We start from the raw sequence: 23,771 nt of genomic DNA, 5'->3' as shown, positions 1-23,771 counted from the left end.
GTAGTGTGCAATGCAAGTTGTGCAGTTATATTCAGTCAACAGTGGACTGTTGTGAGTATTTCTGAAATTAAAACTACAGTACATTTATTACTGAAATGGAATGTTTCATTGTTTTTTTTAACCTGTTGTAATAGTACTTTTGTAAAAAAAAGATTTGCATTGTCATGAAGTTTTGTCATAGTTGTCAATAAAGCCATGTAAAAAAAAATTGTTGATCATCTCCTACTTACTTAGAAAAAAAAATCAAAATCAAGAGACCAATTTTTTTTTTTATTCTCGCCAAACTCACAAAAATATTGTCTTTCCGCCTATAATTCAACTTTGGCTTGTTTTTTCGGGTAATTATTTTGTCTTTCAGTTGTTTGTATGAATTCCACCTGATCAAATGCTACACTGGAAGAGCTGTCAAAGTCAGCCACCATTTACATGAGGCCTTGCACTCCATTGGGGATTTGAAGACTTGGCATGTATCAGTAGGGTGGTTCATAGCTTAAAAAAAAAAAAACCCCTCCCTACCTACTGACTTTAAAAAAAAGAAAGGACGATCAACCCTTTTTTACATGTCTACAATTACAATAACATACAATTTACTGCTATAAATTTCTTCTTAATTTGAAGTAACATAGTAGTACAGTATTCCATACAGTACAGTATGCTTCAATAAGCATGTACCTATGGTACTTTTCAGAAACCAGTGCTTGAGTAGCTCAAACATCTGGATTTTAGATGCTACTGTAGCCTTCATTTGCACCCAGTGTATAAAGCCAAACATTTAATGCAGTTGAACTGCAACACCCTCTGGCTGTAACGGTATGGTTGAAAACTTGTGTCATGAAAACTGTTATCATTTTGACTTCATGAATCAACAAAAGATCAGCAAGATTTAACATAAAAATACAAAAAGATATATAAAAAATTACTTACAATTACAGGAACAATTAAAAATGAATCATCATATTGATATTCGATGGCTCTTCGGTATTGATGCTAAATTTACATTACTATACAAGTAACAACTTAAGTCTCTTGTGGGTGCTTCCACCCTTCTGTATTGCACATTTTTTCCAAGTGTTTTAGATGCAAGTAAATTGGGCCATACTATGCTAAATACAGTGTTATTGAAAGAATAGAAAGATTAAGAAGGAAAAATAAAAGGGAAGGAAAGGAAAAGAATGAAAGCGGAAAGGTAAAGCAAGGAAAGAAAAAGAAAGTAAATGCATAGAGATATTTTACATTATGCGCTATATAAATTGACAAGTATTATTATTATTATTGTTAAACCTTGGATTATCTAAACCGCTCCATAATACAGTAGAACCCCTCATTTACGTACGGCACGGGCCCAGAGCCGTTCGTAAATGCGGGTTGACCCAAATTCCTATGTATTTGCACTGGTACTTACACTGGCATAAACTAGGCCTAGGCTAGGCCTACAGGCCTATGCAGCTAGGTCTGAGGGGCCTAGGCCTACAGTAGGCTAGGCAGCTTCTAGTGACAGATCGGGTGACAGATTCGCTACTTACCTAAAATTTATTATCTGTTGCCGGTGGCCTGCGAAGGTTTCGTACTGTAGTTAGGCCTAGGAAGGTTAGTGATCTAGAGTGAGCAAGAGATATTTCGTTTACAGTGGTCAGCACGGCAAACGTAATGAATAAGCCTACAATCTAGGCTACAACAATTAATACTCTCTTAACATTATATTCCTACATTTTCAATAAAAATAAGTTATAATCTGGAGCGCATGTTTAGGTGTGGTGTGATGTCAAAATGTGCATTGGCAGTCCGTAACGAACAGAAGCAACTACTGAATTTCCCGCAAATATTTTTTACTGGGAATTGTTCTTCTTGTCTATACCACAGTATAATTAAAAAGAAAATACAAATTGTGTTCACACCTAAAAATCGGGAAAATTAAGATGCATAACAAACAAAAATAATAAGATTGAACTAAAGCGCCTACCCCTGGCATCCCAAGACCGAACCATTGGGTGCCTGTGAAGCTTATTATAATAGTATTTAAACATGTGTATTATAACGGTTAGTGCACATGTTTGAATATTAATATAATATTTAAACATGTTTATTATAATGGTTAATACACATGTTTAAATGTGGTAATGTTTAGGCATGTGTATTTATAGTTATAATACAAAATGAATACCCTGCCGCAAAATGGACGGTTCTAAATCGCCCACAACTCAAGCACATGGGCTTCCCGTTCGTTCGTGACGTTGTGCACTGGCCATGAGAGCGAGTAATCGTCTGTAGATCATATGCAACGAAGATACAGAATATCAGTTATAAAATCAATTTAGCATTTGATTTTAATACATGGCGAGTTATTCTCTGTTCCTAAATTATAACTGTCAACTAAATAATTAATCGCTCGATTCGGAGGCCCTATAAAATAGAGATTTACTACTCTCTGAGCCTAGATTGAAATACATCAACTGTAAGCTGTAGAATAGCCCCTGGATAGCCGGGAATGTGAGTAAACATTGCTGTTACGCCACGCGATCATAAAATAAATAGAATAAAGGCTAGAAAGAATCGTATTCTTATATTTATTTAGGCCAGCATAAACACCAGTACACCATGTCATTTTCAATACCAATGTGTATTGAAAATGACCAAAATTACCATCTTTGTTTTTTGAGAACTAATAAAATGTTGATGCATCTTTCTGGTTCTCCCGATCGCCAAGTCACGGTTTTACGTTCGCGAAATTTGTGAAAAAAAGTAAAAATCCACAGACGTACAGCTACTGTCTTTTTTCATTATGGTCGGACTTGTTTTAAATAATAACATTAGATTCAGAAATTGTGTATACTTTCTGAAATTTGACCATGATTGGAGCAGTACTGGCTGAACTGTGTCCGATTTTCTCCTACTACCAAGGTCTTGTTTACTCATTGTGAAGGCCGTTTAGGCAGCATGCAGGCAATTAGCAATCAATCATCCAACCCACCAGTGACTGTTTCTTCTAAGGGGAAGAATTTCGTCATGAAAATTTGTGGCATGCACATGTTTGAAGCCATAAAAAACAGACTTTGAAAAGGCCCGGTAGAGGGCCTCTTTCACGTGAGAATTACATAGTACTGTATAGTATGGTGTGTTGTGTTGTATGCATGCTAATAACAGTTACAATTCGAGCGGATTTTTATATTTTTTTTATCTTTCACTAAAATTTTTATGACGTCATCACCATTATTTTGCCTCCAAGTTCATCTTTGCCCTCCTGTCCATATGATTGGTTATAGCTAATACATACCAAACATTTTAATATACAATAAAAAAAAAAAAAAGAAGAAATAACTAGCTAAAATTGGATTATATTGCTACCACTAAGTTTACATTCTATTTTACAACAGCTCTACTACAGTGAATGCAGATTAATCAATTCACATGCACAATTTGCCATACTTATTCCGATTACAAATTTTGGAAAACTGGTTTTTTGAAATGAATTTAACATTACATACAAGATAATATTAAGAAAAAGTCTCTTTCATTTGAGACCATCTTTTCGAAATTTAGAAGAAAACAAAGGAAGCCATTGATAAGGAAAAGGAAATTAGTTGACTTGTTGAAGCCTGTATTTGCTATTACTCATTGTCTTAACAGCATTGTAATTTGCATGCTTCTCATTTCTCTAATTAATGATGTGCAAATAATTGTATTAATTTTACGTTAATTAGTAATTGATTTCAGGTTTGATAGTTGATTATTTCTAATAAGCTTATGAGGGTGCTATTCAAATTTAAGGAAATATATTAACATTTACAATTTATTGGTTTTGGAATGGTGTTTCCACTTCTTATCTTAAATTAAATCTTATACCCCCTTTACACTGCAAGCAAAATTCCGGTCATAACCCGGGATTTTCCAATACCCGGGTTAAAATCTCCCAAGTTGTGGTTAGTGTAAACGTCAAAAAGTCTGACTCGGGTTGGCCAACAATTTTCATCAATTTGTTTACTTTTATTTAACAATTTTACATTTGTTTACACATTGCAGTTGGCCTAAAATATAAATTTATAAATATTATTATTTATTTAGCATTTTGCTAGTAAAGCGTTCTTGGCAGCATCATTGTGTTCATGGCTGATTTATTACATCTCATCAAAGAACATAGAATTCTAGCAAGGTAACTGCAACTTGCAAGATTCAGACGTTTGCTGAAAAATTAAAAAATATATATATATTTTAATTTAGTTAGTAAATCATACTACATGTTTTAAGTCAGCATTTATATATGTCTAGTCTATAATAACAGGTACATAATGTCATAAAAAAACATTAAATCCTGCCTTGCTAGGCTCCATCTATACGTGTGTAACTAGGCCTAAGGCCGCAGAGTCACGACCACCACTACACACAGACGCCCACCCAACACAACACACATACAGTACATACCCTGCAGTGCAGATAGAGCCTAGGCCTAAGCCCTACATGTATTTCGGGATCGATATTAAAATAAACTTCATTTTTCGGAAGACTGCTTAGTACCAAAACCTATTAACTCTAATTTTTTTAGTATTGTTATTAAAGAACTGAAGCTTACTTGAAAGAAAAAGTATTTTTATGCACCGATTCTGTTCCAAATCTTCGCGGCGAAAACTTTGGGCCCATCCATTCCCATGTGATTTCTGATTTCGTTAGTTTGTTGAAATTTATGTACTCAACTGACAGCCATCTTATTGAATGAGGTCGGCGCTGGATGCAAAAGATTGTAACATGGACTCGATAAACCAGGTGGTTCTACCACGCTTGCCTTGCCCTGGAGTTGTTATTTTGATAAACAACTTAAATAACAACTCCCTGGCCTTGTTTATGACATATTATGGCTGAGCGAGCGCCATAGTATATTGGCTTAAGATAAGAATTTTTGTTTCATTGCTCTATGACATCGTGGAAATCACATTTGGATCTCTGTGTAGTGTGAATGGTGTTATATGTGCTATACAAAACTACTTAGATTACTAGATTTGTAAACATTTAAAAATAATTATTGAACATTTAAGTATTGTGCCTTTGTATGAAAAATGCATAGCATGGCATGAGGATTCCTGACAAGGAAAAATAGGAGAATTAGAATTCAGTAACTGAAGAACAGAATAAATTGAACTTTAAAGATAAAAAAAGTATCACATAATAATCTAGGCAAAAGACATTTATCCACTGAGGAACTGTTTTAAAAAGGAAGAAGGGGAAAGTCAGTCATTTTGCACTATTTAATCCTAATGTCATTTATTATCACAAAGACCATACCATGATCTTCCAAAGCTTCTCCCAACTTGGGACACCTGATATAATGTGTAAATAAATTGGTCATGAACCCTATTGCTATGAAGTAGTTATATTAAGTTTGGTGCTGCCTGTAATAAACAAGAAGATGATGAACCCTATCTATGTTTGCAGTGCTAGGAATTTCACACCAAAGGAGAAAAAAGTCAGACCAGTGTTTATGAAAAACAACATTCTTTATGTCCTAAAATAGCTTAAAAATCTATAATCTAATTTAATTATTGTTGTTAAACACACTGTCAGAGTGACAAGTGTAACAACTGTAGGCCTAAAGTATGTTCAAATAAATAGTCCTGGCTTAGTTCTGGCCAAGAATAATGTGGCTGTTATTTTTATTGTTGCTAACTATTTGTGAGTAAATTATAGCATTGTCAATTGTTTAATAAAAGTTTATGGAATATAAATGTTAATAATTTGAAGCCATGGAAAAAATTAGGGAACATGCACTATGCATGTAGTAGTTAGAATTGTCAGTGTTGTGTAGTGATAGTGATTATTTATATATATATTTTTTTTAATTTTAAAGATTTTAAAAATTTTAAAGGTTGTTATAAATTTTCAATGTTTGTTTTAGTTTTTAACCAACTTTTATGTATTTGTTTTCATTTAAGGGACCCCAACAAAAATAAACCGATTCGGTTTTTTTGGGTTATCCTGAGCTGTAAATGTTTTACTAAATTATCTTTTTATTGTTCATTGTTTTGTTATTTGTAATGTGTTGAATTATGCTCAAATAAATTTGAATTGAATTGAATTGAATTTGAATTTATAAACTTGTGTACATTTGTTGGCTAGTTTATAACCAAGTTCAATGATACAGATCCTGCTGTAGGGAGCATGTATTTTTAACAACTGTTAATTAAGGTGATAGACCAGTTATAATGAATTTAGTCAGAACACCATAATCTAAAATCAATGTTATAGGTAGCCTGTTGTGTGTAGTCATCCATTAGTTACTCTTTACTGAAAGCAACCTAGATACTGTTGTTCTTTGTCTAGCTGGTGTAACCCAACACACCCATTGTACTTGGGGTACGTGAAGACAATTGTAACTTGTTTATAATAATGTTATGTGCATATCTCATCCTGAATAACTTTCATGTTTGTTTTTCATGGAATTTGGAATCTCTTATGCTTGATGAGTTTACCGGATAAAAATAGTGACTCTTACTAGGAATATAATCAAGACTTATTATAAGCAAACATAACAGTTAAAAATAGTGACTCTTCCTACTAGGACCAAAATCAGGACTGTTAATTTGTGATGTTCTAAATAATATTACTAAAGTATTTTCAATAGTTTAACTTTTTTGGATGTTTTAAATAATTCTAAGACATTTTTATTAAGGTTTCAAACGCTTTCTGGTTTTTAATTACTTTTAAATATTTGTTGCAGTTTTCCTTTATATTTTCATTGTCATTTGTATGTTTTTATTTTGTACAGATCTTGTCTTCTTTTTTAAATTTTGGCATTGTATGTGTTTATATTTATTTTATTTCTTTGTATTCATCTGCCAAGCAATTAAATTTTTCGTATTTTTACATAGACCAGTAACATTTATCGAGTCTTAAATTTTAGCATATAAGCAAATATAATAAAATAATAAAAATAGTGATTCTTGCATGAACAAAATCATGACTCTAGCATAAACAAACATAATACACTACTATTATAAGTGATAACATGAAAGTTGTGTTTAGTACCAGTCTCTGTTGTATTTGAATTGTTTTTTTTTTAACTTAAACTTCTTTGAAATACTTAATTCTTTGGTATTTAAAAAAAATAAATCTAAGTTGATTTATATCCAGTGTGAATTTTCAGACCACATTTCCCATTAGACTAAATAGGAACATACTCATTCTGAACAATATAACACCAGAAGCAACTCTCTAGGACTAGAAGTTAACAAGATATAATAACTATATTGTCATGACCTTTCACCTAGATATTATTTTTTTTTAATGGTAGAAAAGTGAATAGATATGCAAGCATTTCTACAGGCTTACAATAAGTACATGGTTCATTTCCACTTGATTACATTACACAATAAATGATTGCACTCAAGGATAGAAGTTACAAGACTTAACCCTCTAGATACCGTCTTCGACTGTAGTCGAAATTGACCTCAAACCGAGAATTCCTATTTTCGACTGCAATCGAAATTTAGTGAATAAAAAATAGGTGGTTTTCAAATCGCTCCTGTTTTTATTTTAGCTCCGATACGTCAGAAGTTTTGAACACGCATGCGTGAAGCTTTTTTCTTTCGAAATCTGTGAAGAACTCAAATGTTTAGAAATATCAATTTGAAATCGTTATTAATTTCGAAAATTTTCCGAAATAGCCGCACAAAATGTGTACACAGCTGAGGAAGCAATTGACCTGATTTTTTATTCAGACAGCGATGAAAGTGAGTTTTTAGAATTGTGCGAGACTTAGACGTGCCTGATAGCGATGATGACGGTGGGGCTTCAAGTAGTTCTGACGGCGGAGATGTTCTTGATGAAGATGAGCCTAGGCCTAGAAATGTGAGGGTGGTCGTTGCTTTTGAATGGAAAGATCGTGCTTATAGTAATGGATGGTTTGGTAAATAAATTATATAACTGTGTGGAATAGGAATGTTTTATATTTTTTTTTTTTTTTTTTTGTTTTTTTTTTTTGGGGGTTTTTGCTGACGATTTGTATGTAGCATTTTCTGTCATTTCTATTATATTATATATATTATATTATATTATATTATGAATAAAAAATCCTAAAAATATAAATTATACATCAAATGAAAGCTTATTTTTTAAGCTTTCTTTGTTTTTAGAAACATTTTTCTGTATAATTTACAGAAAGTTCCCAAAAATCTACCAGAACGACGTATACTCAAAAAAACGCAAAAACCTAGTTACACTGCAAAAGAATCCGGTATTCAAGGGTTTGCACTACAAAAGAATCCGGTATCCAGAGGGTTAAGAAGTGATGGCAGGCAATTGATGGCATAGCCGTAAGCAAAGTACTGTAAATGTACCCTGTGTGACTGCAATTGGGAGCAGTACCTCTAGAGGTGTTCTCAACACAATTAAGTCACACAACTGTCTTTTGCATTATGTAGAATATATTTACTTGTGTTTTTGAAAGAAGTTAAAGTTAAATTACATAAGGTTTGATTGGCTATCTGGTGATGTTTACACTGAAATATTATTTAAACCATGGAAGAGCTCTCATAACAGCTAGCTTTTCTTCACATCCTTGGATGTATATTGTTCATTAAACCTTGGATGTTTTTCCCTTTCAACTTGTTTGCAAAGATCAGAGTTATTGTCTTCATGTAATCCTCTCCTAAATTTTTCTGTTTACCGATTATTGTCATTGAAAACAATTATTTCACTCGTTAAGAAAGCATTAGTACGCTTTGAGACTAGTTGAGATGTTCTTAACACAACCTTTCCTATGCATATACATCTTCACTTGATGAAGTGTACATAAAAGATTGTGTTAATAAAAATCTCAACTACAGTAGTGTCAAAGTGTACCTTTGCTTTCTTACTGTTTTGTAAGTACAGCTCATCATATTATTTCGCTCTAAATGAGGTACTTTCAAAATAGGCAAGTATTTTGGGCTGTTTTAAAATCAGTAAGTTTCATTTGAAGCTTCTCCTGTAAGGAAGCTTTTACCTTGATACTGTAGTAGTATAGTTCATATGTATGCTTTCCATTAAAAAAAAACCAAAAAAACTGAAACAAAACAAAATTGCAAACACAACAAAGCTTATAGAGTGAGAAATGGTTTTTTGGTAGGTGTGAGAAAAAAAAATCTCTCAGGGGCTTGATAATGTTATTGGAAGGCACATCTCAACCATCAAGAAAGATCTCCACTGCTTCACAGTAATGTGAAAAATTAAAAAAAAATATGTCTGCTGCCCTCTATATATGGGTAATCCAGCACAAAACTGATAAACTGTATTATGTAGATACTGCCCTCTATATCAGTGGTGATGAAATTTATTACCATTATTTATTTGAATAAAAGCCAAGGGGCATTTAAGAAGGATTTTGAGGTTCTTTTATTCAAGGATTGGTGTAAATTGGATACCCTACTCAAATAAATGCCCCATGCTGTAATTTCACTGTAAAAGTGGGACACAATTACCGTCAAAGTGTCACATTGCGTATTAATCATATAGACTTATTGTTCCCAACCAGGTTAAATGTTTCTCTTTCGGTTTGGAGAGCCACTTGACAGTATTTTAGTATACTCTTGGTTATCCTGTCTTCCCAAGTTTGAAACTGTTTTGTGTGTTCAAATTAGACTAAATAAACGAAATGAAATGAAATAAAATGTAATTCTACTGGAGTAGAACATCAGTAGAAATGTTTTAAGAATTTATTTATTTATTTATTCTTTCTTTATACTGAATATACACTTTCAATACATAGTACTGATTTCCAAAGTGGTTCAGTTCTTATCTACAAAAACATTTTAAAAGCAGAAAATAACAAAGAGAGCAAAAACTTAACTACAAATTAAAAAAATATATATATATATTAAAATATATATATAGAATGGGAATGAGGTGTGTCTACATTTATTTTGAAGAAAGCTAAACATCTCAGAACATTCATTCAAAGGAGGCATTTATTCCAATTGTAGAGGGGCTGTTTATTCAAAGCAGGGCTTTATTTAAATAAATACAGTAGTTGTGCTTAAGACATTAAGAAATGTCAGTGATGGTGAGGAACAAAAACCATGAATCATATTTAACCTGAAAATAGTAAATCATTTGAATAGGCTGTCTTTACAAACATTTTATAAATTAGAACGTACTTTACTATAATCGATAACATTTTTTTGATATGAGAAAAATATAATATTTCAAATTAGCTTAATTGTATATAGTTTCAAATTTAGATTTAATAACATATACCAGTATTTCCATTTCAAAAACAATGAACAAGATCATATAATTAAGTGAAAAACATATTTGTTAGTTGGTTTCTATTGTAAATTAATAAATTTTATAAATGTGAATATTTGGGTTTTACAAAATACCTAACCCATGGCCTCCTCTTCACATGAATCCACCACATGCGGTTGTATTGGCTAATCTGTAATCATAATGGATGCTGTTCTTTGGTCATTTATGATATTACCTGGATGATGATGATAAATTGTTTTCATTATGAAAAATGACACAACCTTGACTGGTATTAAGTGATAACTTGTAAAACCATGCCAGAAGTTCTCACCACAAGAAGTGATAAGACTAAAGCCCCTTTCAGACAGAGCTGCAATATTGCGGTAAGCACAATACCATGGGTTTCTGTCTTAAAGTCTCAATACGCCAATATGCCGGCTCTTTAGGCCACCTTGAACCCTAGTAATATTGCCACAATAATGCGGTAACGGTTACTGGCTTGCTCTGTCTGAAAGAGTCGATATTCTCGATATTGCGGCTATCAAGCCGGCGTGTGAATTTATGCGTAAACAAACAAGGTTAAAGGTGAAAACAATTGCGCAGTGGTATTTTAACCGCCAATAATACGCCATTCTATAGCACGCTTTCAGACAGAAAAGTGTAAGATTACTGCAATATTGCGGTAACAAAGGCGCTGGGTGTAAGGGTATAGACTGGTTATTATGTTGGCATGCTTACCGCAATATTGCGTCAACGTCTATCTGAAAGGGGCTTATCAAGGATGGGAATGTAGTGTATGTAGGCAAAAAAATGGTCTGTGAATTGGTATTGTGAAAATAAACCTGAGCCCTATAGGGGCTTGGGCCATATTATGGGCAAAACATGCAGTACTTCTCAATCTCCTATTTTGCCCCTAGACTAGAATCTTGACTGGTGTTGAATGATATGGTAAAACCATGGTAAGGTTTTTACCACATAGAGTGATAAGACTAATGCCATTTCAGACAGGCTCTGGCAATATTACGGTAATAATACTGTTACACTTTCCAACATGCACCATTTCTACCAACAAAATATTGAGATAATACCGTACACAAATACAAATTACACTAAATATTATAATGGTAAGGCTAGACTTTATAGTAATTTCCTTTATGTTATACTTTGCGAGTCAAATGGTTAAGGCAGGGGCGCTGCGACGTATAGCCATAATATCGCCGCTGGTTCGAATGGGACGCTTGTTTATAGCTCTAGTGTTGGAACAAGTCTTCTTGGATAAGGACTAGTGTACACAAATACCACAAATGTGCACTTTATGGAACCCAGTACATCTTTTGAGATGAGTAGGCGATTACCCCAGTGTCTGGTTCCTACACACCCTGTTCTGGGCAAACGAGAGATAGCTGTACCGGTTTACCGGGGAGCTCAGACACGAACAGACCCTTACAGTAGGAGGAAAGCAAGTTATTGTACGAGCTAGTCCACACCTCAAGTGCTTTGAGACTTCGGTATAAAGCGCTATATAAATCCAAATACATTTTACATTACCTTTGATATGTGTGCTGTAGTATATAAAGTAAGTTTTGAAAACAAATAATATATGGTAGATGAAAATTTTGTTCATTAAGGTTAAAATGGCTATGTCGGATGAGGCACCAACAGCGAGTTACAGCCCGTGAGCTAGGTCTATATACAGTATCCTGGCAGCTATTGAAGGTACATCATGTGATGTGGGTACAGAGGTCCCAAGTCTACTGCTACTTGCAGTAGTCTACCGTTTTTAGCGACGATCTACCGCGCTACTGTAAGCTTACGTTTTTCTACCGCAAAAAAACATAACTCAGGATGTTAAAAAACAATCGTAAACAATCACAAATAAGTTTATTCCACTCCCTACCATCACTGTTTATAATGCATTTGCAATTAATTACGGTAGCTGCTGAAAACATGGAATCAAAATACACTTTGTTTATTAAAAAAGTTGATGCGCTCATCCTTCCGACGCCCGGCCTGAGACCATGCAGTGTGATTTGATATCTAAACAACCCTGTAAACAACACGCCCTTTAACCCGTAGAACAGACCTACAGCTAACTTTTTGCATAAAGTTAATTTTATTGAGCTGTTTCCTAAAAATAATCACACAATTATTAATTAATAGTTATAAATTAATATGTAAAAATATGGCTCCAGCGAAGAAACGTAAAATTCATGTGCTTTTAATTCACAATTCATCAAGAAGTACATTCGCCAATGGTGGCGCACCATCGAGGTCAACGAACTCAACTCTGGAAAAAATATCTGTTTGAAAGCATGGAGGTCCATGTTGTTGGTTATGCTGTAATATCGGTGAAGAACGGTGGAATGGCCGATGTTGAAAGATATTTAAAGGTATGTTGACTTCTTTTTAAACAGTTTTATGTGATTGTGATAAAAATCATACGTTCTATATTCAGTTTTGTGACTTGGAAATGGATGGTTTAGAGGCTTGCACTCGTCGTTACCCTACCTAGACCTAAGCCTAGCCGCCAGGCCTTCATTGATCTCCTCGAGCCATTTTTCCTGTACTTGCTAGGGCCTCGACTAGGCCTAGGCCAACCGTCCTTAAAATACCTTAGGTCTAGACCTCATTTAAGGTTTTTGAAGTCAAGCTACGTACACCTAGACAAGACTATCGACTATCGAATGAAAAAAAATTAGGTTACACACATTTTGAGATAATATTTTCGTTATTGTTTTATGTTTACAGACTTGTTTGCCATGATTGAACTGCATCCAAATTCCACTCTTCCCTTAGCAGCAAAGAAGCTACTACTACTGCTGTTAAATACATTATTAAACTAACAGATGCCAGAAAAGAACTGTAAATTGATGTAATTAATTATATTGATGTAGTAGGCCTAAGTGTAAATAAATGAATATTATAGACTAGGCCTACTGTACAGATATAGTAGATTCCAGAATTTATGTAATTTCATGGTATTAATTTACATTGTGTAAATAAAAATGAAAGCAAGAGCAAGTTAACTATGTGATCATTGAATATCAAATATTTAATATTATGAGTAGTTGAGTATTGGCTGCAACGCGACACGCGTTGTATTTGCAGGCGGCCAAAAGTTCCCGACAAAATCTCATGCGAATGGAGTTCTTCAACCTGGGACCCCTGTGGGTACCCCATGGTATAATATTTTAGAACATAGCCAAAAACCACATACACTGATGAAAATTAGCGAAGAAATTTCATTTGCTTTTAGTGCCTTAATGTAAAAATATGGAAGAATCGTTACACAGACGACAAAACTTGAATTTTTGGTGGATATACTTTTATCAACATGCTTTTCAAGAAAATCTAGCCAAAAAAAAAATATATCTGCAAGATCTGCCTGTACAAATAGGTTTAGAATCAATATGATCATTATTTAGTCAAAAATAAGCCAATAAAGATGAAAAAATATAAAGAAAATAAAAGATTTTGTTTGGACAACTCAACTTGTAGAAAGAGGAATCTATGGTCAGTATTTTTTCACCAAGTAAGCAATTATGAATTATATACTTTTATCAACATGCTTGTCAAGAAACTCTCTGAAGCCAAAAAACCCTCCATGATTTTTAGGCATAAAAATACAGATTTTTTGACATTTAAATTATAACTGATATGCTGTGCATGTAAAAGTATATTCTAATCAATAGTATAGCTATAACATTTCGGAATCTGACATAAGGGTTTTAAAAAAAAGAACAATATTTGGCCATTTTTAGATAAAAAATATGATTTTTTGTTAAAAAATATAGATTTGTTGAAATTTAAATTAAAACTAATATGCTCTGCATGTAAAAATATAGTTTAACCAATAACATACCTCACTGATAGATATGTCAGAATCTGACATAACTGTCTTTCCCAATTGTGCCTATTTTGGGTTAAAAAGACGATTTTTGGTACAAAATAATGTGGATTTGTTGACATTTATACTGATATGCTCTGCATGTAAAAATACATTTTAACCAATACAGGGGGGGGGGGGCTGGGGGTGGGAAGCAATGGAAGGTCCGACAGTGCACAGGTGTACAACAATAGCGTTCACAGTATAATGGATTTCTGAAACCCATAGTTTGTAAATATTCTATTTAAATTTTTATTCATTTGGTGTTACGTTGTAAGTCCTGTACATCTGAAGACCTCCGCAGTAGTGGTATCACTTCTTACTACAGCATCAATAATTTGTGCAAATATCTTGAAGAAAGTAGGCCTACTGTGTGTCCCACTGCCGTACCCCTTTTGCTTAATTGTACAGAGTGTGATATACCACATCATTATTTATTTTAAAAGGAAGAATACTTGGCAAGCCTGAAAATTCTATCCCCCACTCCAGGTTACAGAGGCATTTCATCCCATAAGCAAACATCCATAAGCAATTCGACTCCTGTCTCTTGACATTTGAGCAACTCACAATTCTTTAATATGACAGGAGCACTAGGCCTACATCAGTATCAATAATTATGGTCCACCAAGAGCTGTTCTCTCAGATTAACAATGACCTTGTGCATCCACCTAATTGTAACATCAATTTGATGGCTAATCTCCTCTTCTCTGATTTTTAAAAAGCTCCCTAACCTCTGCATCCAATTTGCCATCTTCTTGACTGGTTTGACAAGTGTGACCTGTTTTCATTTCAGACACAATGAGAGAAAATCCAATACATGGGTAGGTTGGTAGAAGAAGGTTTTTGTGTTTTTTGTTTTTTTTTAAACCAATAATGTGTTTATACCTAAAAAAAGTAGAGAATACACAAAAATACAACAAAAATAAAATCATTTTAAAATCTGCATTGAAGAGCAAAATTATCACATAACACTGTCGCATTGCCAACTGTCCAACAAGATAAGCTATTCCAGCCTTTTTAGCTCATTAAAAATATTTGCCGAACCTCGATTTTGTACATTTTGGGTCAATCGGGCGTGGGCAACACAATAATTTTTTTTAATTTAGCCTAAAAACTTTTAATGAGTGATAAAACGTCACCATTATGGACAAATTCCCTATTTGTCCATAATAATCGTTTAAATTAAACATCTAATTCCTAAATTTCCAAAGCTTCTTAGGACACACCCCTTTTCCCTAACTTGGGCCCAGCCAGTTGACCCCATTTGGCCTTTGGTGGGCTCTGAACCAATGTTCTGCAAACTTTTATGATAAAGCCCCAAAAGCATCAGGTATTTACTCGCGTCCCACACACACTTGACTGGTGATAAGTCGGGTGGATATGTTTTTTCTCCAAATTGTAAGTTGTAAAATCTATCTATTTTTATCATCAACATGTTAGGCTATTGAAAATTCACTTGTTACATCTATTTTGAACATTAGGAAATCGGCGTAAAACTCCATACACACCTCATCCCTACATAACTTTGCTTGAGGCCGAGATTGAGAGGATATATATCTTTAGATGCCCAGAAAGGCACTCTCATACTTGAAAAATGATTTTTAATGTCTTAATTTAAAAATAATGTTCAATCATAAATACATAAATAATTTAATTTTTTTATTTAGTCAGGTGGCCCCCCCCCCCTGATTTGCCCGACAGTGGGGGAGGCCAATGTCCCCGACGATTGAAAGAGGGGGGGGGGCAGCCCCAGAAAATTTGACAATTTAGGGGTTTCAAAGGCTCTTTAATCGATTTTAGAGTCTTAATATGTAGAAAATACATTGTTTTCTCCCTGACATATTGTGGTTCTTCTCCGATAGGGACGGAGGGCAGCTTCCCCCGACATGTTTTGTATGTTTACGTTAAGAAAGTTCTAAACCACAGCCACTGAGAGATTTGCATCTGAATTATGACTTTAATTTATATCGAAAATGGAATCTGAAAAGGGCTGTGTTTGACATCAACATGTTTTCTCTGGCGTTATTTTAGCTCTAATTAATACATGACATCATTGTGTAAATGCACTACATTTGGCCTATAGATTTCCAATAACAGCAAAGAATTTGATTTTTGGAAATGTAAGTCTACAGATACGAGACTACAAAAAAGGCTAATGATGATGAAGCCATAAATTGTTGATTAGTGATACGATTATCACCAATTAAAATGTAAGCTGTCAGGTTTGATGAGTCGGAGGGGGGCCAAAGCAGCCATAGGCCTGTGGAATGTTACGGTTAGCTAGGTTAGTTTATTGTCAACTGACTCACGATCTTGTGAATATTGGAGTAGATAATATTTGAATAATATGGATGAGGGAATGTCACATATGGATCATTAATGAGAACAACATTCTTGAAAGAATTTAGAGTGTCTGTCTCTGTTTTTAGCACGTCTTGCTTTTTGTAACTCGGTCATTCTGATTTTTTCAGTCTTCTGATGTGTTAGAATTTACAGAGTACAGTGCAACATAATGTTTATTTATTCTACAAGTCTTTCCTCAACGTTTTGCTGACTTTTACACTGCTTAGAGAATATTTGACATATTTTGGTTATGAACTAGGAAGGTGTTTTCGGAGTGCTTTTAATATTTTTGGTTGTTGTTTTAATGGCTGATGTGTCTGGTAAGTAAAGTCTTGAAACTATTATTGTTTTACCTATATTAAGTATTATTGTTTTACCTATATTAAATATTAGATTGTGGATAAGTTAGAATATTGATGAATAAAACTAAAACAATGCTAAGTAGGTGAATCTTCTGTCATCGTTTTAACTCAAGTTAATTAACAGCTTAGGAAGTACAAATGGGAGGAATGATACTTTTAATTTGTGTCATCCTCTTGTAAAAAAAATCTAATTGTATAACTTTAAACACGTTTTGTAGTCCATGAAACGTGTAAGAAGATAGAGATACTTAGTATTGTAGACTGGTTTTATGGAATACATGCTGGGTGATATAGGACATATTTATCTGTGATGTGGTTGTTACATCCTCATGTTCCAATTGAAAAAGGTATCCGATATAATCTTGTGAGATACAAACATCAGTCAGAATGAAACAAGAATGAATTTTGTTAGCCACAACGAAATAGGAATTAATGTTGTTAGCCTAAAGGGATTCTTATCCAGTGATTTGATAAGAAGTGTAAAGAGCCCAAGGTAGGCAGTGTATTGTTTTGTGATCTTACAATTCTGACTCATCAAATTCTTTTGCCATCTTGTGCTTCTAAGATGAATTTTAACTTCCTGGTTTGCTAAGAAATTGAATTTATTCCATTTTTATCCATTTTTGAAAATGAGGAAAATGTTTTGTGAAAACAGGCATAATTTAAACAAAAACTTTTGTAGTCTAAAATTTGGTAGGCTCCTACTTTCTTATTCTGTTATAGATGATTCAAAATGGTAATAATAATATTAAATATTAATGATAAATATATCTTTACAGTACTTTAACTTCATTAAATTTTGGCTTAGACTAGGACTTACTTTCATGGTAGCAAAATAGACTAAAATAAAATGTATCATTTTAATTTTCTATACATTTCCCAGGTACATTTTCAGCATAAACACCTTTCTAATGTACATGCAATTTTTATTGATCTAAAATAACTTATATCTGCGATACATTTGCTAAACAAACGTTTGGCCTATTACCACAAGACTAAGAATATTCTGGCACATTTTGGCTTCCCATTGGCTCCATTGATGTCAAACCAAGTGTTTTCTTTAGTACAGTAGAAATTTAGCAAATTGTATTATTATTTTCATATTTTTCCACATAAATGTAGTCCATAGGATATATATATATAATTACAGCATGTTCAGAAAGATAAGTTTGTTGCTTTCAAAAATTATTTTATATAATGAAAAGTTCCTGTCATCTGTTGGGCTAAACTGTCACCGTGAAACACAGTAGATGAGTCAAAATGCAAGTCCTATCTCAAAGCCACCTATAATTCTTTAATAGGTTTATTTGGGAATCAGGGGTGAAAGTGAAATTATTTAAACCTAGACATTTTTAATATCAAAACATGTATAGTTTTACAAGATCTATGCTAAATTTTGAGATCATTTTTTCCCTCAAATTTGAAAATACCTTTACTTGTGTTTTTCATACATGACCTGCTTTTTCCTTGGAACCATATAGTAGGTGTGAACAGAGTGATTGGTGAAGTATAACTTAAAATAATTAGCTTTTCATAGTCTCATGCTGATTTATTAAGAAACCTGTGAATTTTTTTTTCAAAGTTATTATTAGTGTTGGTGCTGTGTCTTGGCATTTGGCCAAATCATGTGAGAAACTTTCTGATTCGCAACTAGCAGATACAAAATGTAGCATTCAGTAGATGTGTTTATTGCATAGGAAGTAGGTCAACTATATCTGGTTAATTACAATTGAGAATGAGCTTTATTGCTAAAAATCAGACTAAAATTTTCATATGTTTATGAAGTTTAATATAGCATCCAATTACATCATTTGACCTTCCAATATTGTTGTTTTGTTTTACATTTCCATTAGAAACAATGTATTTCATTTCAAACGATCCACTGATTATTCGCAAATAATATACGAGTATGGTTACTCCTTAAAAATATTAAATGTGGGGCTGACTATGTTTCGTTCATTAATAGAACATTGTCAAGAATGAATATAGTACATGATGGTGACAATACTTCACTATCAGAAATCAAAACATTTCCAATCAATTAAAATCATTTCAGTTTTATTATTCTTTGCATACATACACATCTATATAGAAAATGTACAATTTATTTTACTTCAAGTTGGTAAAAACAAAGTTTAAAAAAAAAAAATTCAGATGAAATATTTGGCCAAGCATACCTGTAAGCCCACATGCTTAATGTAGCTACAAAATTTGATAAATTTATTGATTAAGTTTATTATTTATTTGCTTGTACAGTCACATCTCTTTAGGTTTAAAAATCCTCCACTGCTTAGGCTTGGTTAATACAATACACCAACAAATATGTTTTGGATGAAAACATTGTGAAATTGTTTGATCTGTTTTTGTTTCCTTTTTTTTGTAAACATGTAATAGAAAGTGAAGAATTTCTATAATTTTATAGATATTAAATTTGTGTTTCATATGTGTTGCATGGCCTTTATCTAGGTCATCAGTTCAAATTTGTGGCATTTTCTTAGAGCAATTTGATTACAATAACCACCTTTAAACAGTTTTGTTAATTAATGGATTAGAGATTTTAATTGGTAATTATTACCTTCCTTCGTTTTAATTCCTTTAACATGCCTTTTTCATATAGTATCATCTTGATCTTAGTTCCTTTAGTAGACAATGTTGTTTAAATTTTTGTTGTACCATTATTATTATGTGGGAGCGCATATCTTGTGTTGCCAAACACCTTGCGAATACAGTATAATTAATACTATTAATGAGTATAATATAATATGAGGCAAAAATATATATTTTTTCTAAGAAATGATTCAGGAACCTGTCACAAAAATGTGGACAGGGAGCTGTAAAATAAGACTTGAATTCTTGAGACAGCGGCATGTGCCAAGCACAACTCAGAGTCAGAAGTGGAACGTGAAATTTTGATATGGTTTTGTAGCCAGATTTGCGAGAAAAACTTCAGCTACCCGTATTTCTCGACTGAGACGTCCAAAAGCGAAAAAGTGGGTCCTTTTCCCAGGCTGATTTTGGAGCATTTTTGGAGGGCCATAACTTTGAAAGTAACAACATAAAATGTCTAATTTTCACAAAACCTTAAGTTTTATATGTGTATTTTTTTCTGGGTCCTTCTTTAATGGCGTTTATTGATTTAATAGCCCTAAGTATGGTCGGTTGCTATTTTGTGCTGATTTTTTACGCATGTCTCAAAAATTGAAAAATCAAACTATTTCAACAGCCTTTGAAAATGTCATCTCAAAAAAGGGTATGTGCTCCGATTATACAGTAAATTTGACAAAGTATAAATAAATGTTGGATTCTAATATTATTTAAAATATAAATGATAATTTAACAAAATTCGATCATAGTTTAACTGGTTTAAGAATTGATGAACATGAGAGAAGAGCATGAGAAGAGACCCCTTATGTAGCGTAGGACACGCTAGGCCTATGTTGTGCGCTTTTCGCGATCACACTAGGACCAACCTAGGGACCGCGGGCTAGGCTAAAAAGATGCATCAACATTTTATCAGTTCTCTAAAGATCCTAACCGTGAAGGTACATGGACAATAATCATAAACCGACTTAAAATGCTGAGGTAAATTGGTGTTACATATGCTGGCCTAAATATTAGGTCGGTATTTTCGATCGGTTTTTGTTCATGAACAATCGCTCAAAACACAAACTTTGTCACTAATTTTGTTTTTTGTGGTGGATGAACACATCAATTTTAGATGGTTTACACATCAAAATAAAGCTTGTTTAAAGCCTGATAACATGCAAAATAAATCATTCCGCTAGCTTTGACGGTCATCAAGCGATGTTTTAAAGTTGGAAAGGGGGTTTCCCAATGTTTTTTTATGGGCGCAAATTCGGCTCACCAGGTTTCTCAACACATTTTAAAATTGCACTTACTCATCAAATACTACATCAATCTCATTAAAAAGCATATGTAAGTAAACACTATAACATGCTTTTTCAAAATATAAATTTTGTTGGCAAAAATTCACAATGAGTATAGTTTTTTCAACATCAAAGTTGTGTCATTTTCTTTTAAATCTCACGAATTTTTGAAAACTGTATACACTCAAAATGGCTTCACTGGGATACCTAAAATGACACAAGTATTAATGTTTACAGTTCCATTTTATCTTGTTGGGTACAAGAAGGCTTACAATCTGCAGCTATGAGTCTGCATCAGATGTGCATAATTATTCATGCTATGATGTCTAACTAATTTTAGAAAATTCATATGAAACCATTTAATGGACAAATGGTTTATTAGTTTGATTTACATTCAGTATCTTTTTTGAAGCAGTGCAAGACACCAAACAATTATCAGCTGTCATGCAGAAATCCTATAGATAGAAATAGAATAAGTTAATATAATTTCTAACCTGCAGCCACAGAATGATTGCAAGTGATGGTTATTTTGTGATATAATAATCATGAAATTTAATGATTTTCAAGATAAACCTGCAAATAATTAAAAACATTATCAATAACAGGAAGCTATGCAAATAGCGAAATTTTGTACATTTTTTTGACAGTCCATCGAGGGATATCTTGAAATCAGGCCAATTTTGGAGCAAGGCAAGACTCGCAATGGTGTTCATCATTTGATCAATCTTACTTTTTAGTTCATATGCATGCAGTGCACATTTTGTGTGTGTGTGTGTAGACATTTGGAGTGAAATTGCGCATGCGTCTGAAAAAGTTTTCTGACATTTTGTTTTTACCTTGCAACGTGAAGTTCCTTAGTGGTGGTTCATTCACCCTCTTCCAGGTTTTTGCTTTTGATTAGTGCCCCCAGTTGCTTGATAAGATTACAAATTATTAGAGCCCGCTCCGAATTACCTAATATGGTAAAAACATTTCCTAATAAGTCAAATTTGCAAATTTGCAATCCACTCAGTTTCTTTCTGAAACCCGACACAACACGAAGCCTAGGTTTAGTTTTCCGACATTTTGTTTTTACCTCGTAATTTTGCCTGCGCGCAGCAGGCTTCGTAGCTACATCGTAGGCTGATATAAACAATCTAAGCAAGGCTATGAAACGAACTTATGAAGCAAAAGTGTGTTGTTTATTTGTATGTGCAGAAAGACTGCTGTAGCTTACTGGAATAAACAATGTATTGCTGGGTCATTTGTGAATGATAAGTGCAAGTTTAGACCGTTCAAATTTAAAGTATGGAGCTGTTTTTTTCAATAAGAGAAATGTACACCTGATTTGATCAGATTCTCCCTTTCCACTCGCTGTCGACGACAGGAACTTGTTTGTATTCCTGTATTTACAGTACAGCCCACAATTACCACCTTTGTACCACACGTGACTGTCGTGGTCGTGGCGTGGACGTTGCGTTGTGTTGTCACGCAGAATGTTAGCCACGCGGTAGCCACGCGTGGAGTTAAGCGCAAGGTAAACAACTGGGTAACAAAGTTTATCCTACATAACAAGATTTTGTTTATTTTTTATAAACAGTTAAAGTCGTTACTGCGCGTTCATGTACTGTTTATAAATGCTACAAGGAAGGCTAGATCAGAATAAAGTAAGAGTTGATTCCCGAAAGTTAAGTCTACCTTCCTTTTGACCGGACTCACTGACTTCTATATATAAGCCTAGACGAGGCCTATGATTTTTAGGCCAACACGATCGGTGCCGGGTATGACTAGGCCATCGGTTTTGTACATAATTATATGCAATAATTTAACTCCCATTTCGACTGTTCTTCGTGTTCAATATTTTATAAATAGCTTATAAGTACGAAATCCGGGACGAAGTCCTCCAGAAAGAAAGTTGACAAATAGGCCTAGCCTAGGCCTGCCCTGGTTCAAAGAGAAGAAACGTCACGAACGAGTGTTGAATGTAATTTTTATCTACGCACAGAAAATAGGCCCACGTCGCTGAACAGTGAATGTTTTATATTTATTGGATGCAAATATTACCCAGTGTACTATTGATGAAAGTGGACAATAATCTTCTAAATATATATCTTGTTCTCTTCAAAAACTGTATACTACGTTGTTGCTTTGCAGTTGGGCACGGGGTTATAATTTCTTCTGAGACACCGCAGTAATGCGGTTTGTTTACGAAGGCAGGCAAAACATGTGCTCAGATGTGAACGAATAAACGGGTTTGAGATTGGGACTGAACACTTACTGTATTTGTTTTATTATCTTATATATTATATAATATACTGTACTGCATTAGTATCATAATCATTTTTATTTGTACTAGGCCTACTTTACGGCTTTATTCCATAAAAGAAATAAAGATGTCACGAAGTTCAGTTCGAAATAGAAAAATGTTCCATATTGAGTTGAATCAGGTTGAATGTAATTTTTATTTACGAACAGGATCGAAATAGGCTCATGTACGCCGTAACTGAATATTTCATTCGCCGCAAATGTTAACTAATATTAATTATTATGTAGATAATAATAGTTTCTAAATATTTATTTTATCTTTCTTTTCAAAATCAAAAACTCCGATCGGGCACGGTGTAATAATATCTCCACTGACTGCTGTATTGCGGTCTGTTTACGAAGGCAGAACATGTGCTTCTCTCAGCTCACGCACTCGATACGGCTGAATGGGATTGAGACTGAAACGAACAACGGTGGGACGAATTTTCAACGTTTTTAGTTCCTTTGTGACCTTAGGTCACATGGAACTAATGTAATGGTTCACATGTAAAATGTGTGTATGAGATGTGACACCAAAAGAGGTCAGCATATTTGTAAACAAATAGGCTCCGAAACGGTGCATAGTAGCAGGTATACATGGTGCTCGATAGTTGCTGGTGGACATGCAATTGTGCAAGAAATGTTTGTTTTTTCGGTTAGATGAAAAATGTAGGCTGTAGGCGATAAAACGTATACCCCCTACCACCAGTTTTGAGTCGTTTTTTAGTTGAAAATTTGATTTGCGCATGTGTCGGCTCAAACTTTCCCGACTTTTTGTTTCTGTCGCGAGCTGCCTAGAAA

At 33.7% G+C, this 23,771-nt stretch overlaps 2 protein-coding genes across 2 annotated transcripts in view; both read left to right on the top strand.

Moving 5' to 3' along the window:
- Window positions 1-9,501, top strand: part of LOC117113121 (FH1/FH2 domain-containing protein 3-like) — a 47,824-nt gene extending 38,323 nt beyond the window's left edge. The window contains exons 5-6 of the mRNA XM_033256367.1: window positions 8,143-8,218; window positions 9,497-9,501. Of these exons, the coding sequence (XP_033112258.1) occupies window positions 8,143-8,218; window positions 9,497-9,501 (81 nt within the window). The remainder of the gene's footprint in view (window positions 1-8,142; window positions 8,219-9,496) is intronic.
- Window positions 9,502-16,685: 7,184 nt separating this feature from the next.
- Window positions 16,686-23,771, top strand: part of LOC117113154 — a 128,906-nt gene continuing 121,820 nt past the window's right edge. The window contains exon 1 of the mRNA XM_033256417.1: window positions 16,686-16,758. Coding sequence (XP_033112308.1) covers window positions 16,743-16,758 — 16 coding nt within the window. The 5' untranslated portion in view covers window positions 16,686-16,742. The remainder of the gene's footprint in view (window positions 16,759-23,771) is intronic.

Source organism: Anneissia japonica, unplaced genomic scaffold (genome assembly GCF_011630105.1).
Source record: "Anneissia japonica isolate Jap-2015-1 unplaced genomic scaffold, ASM1163010v1 scaffold1812_len1207588_cov181, whole genome shotgun sequence".
NCBI classification, from domain to species: domain Eukaryota; kingdom Metazoa; phylum Echinodermata; class Crinoidea; order Comatulida; family Comatulidae; genus Anneissia; species Anneissia japonica.
Note: the sequence above shows the minus strand (reverse complement) of the source record. Positions and strands in the feature narration are given on the sequence as shown.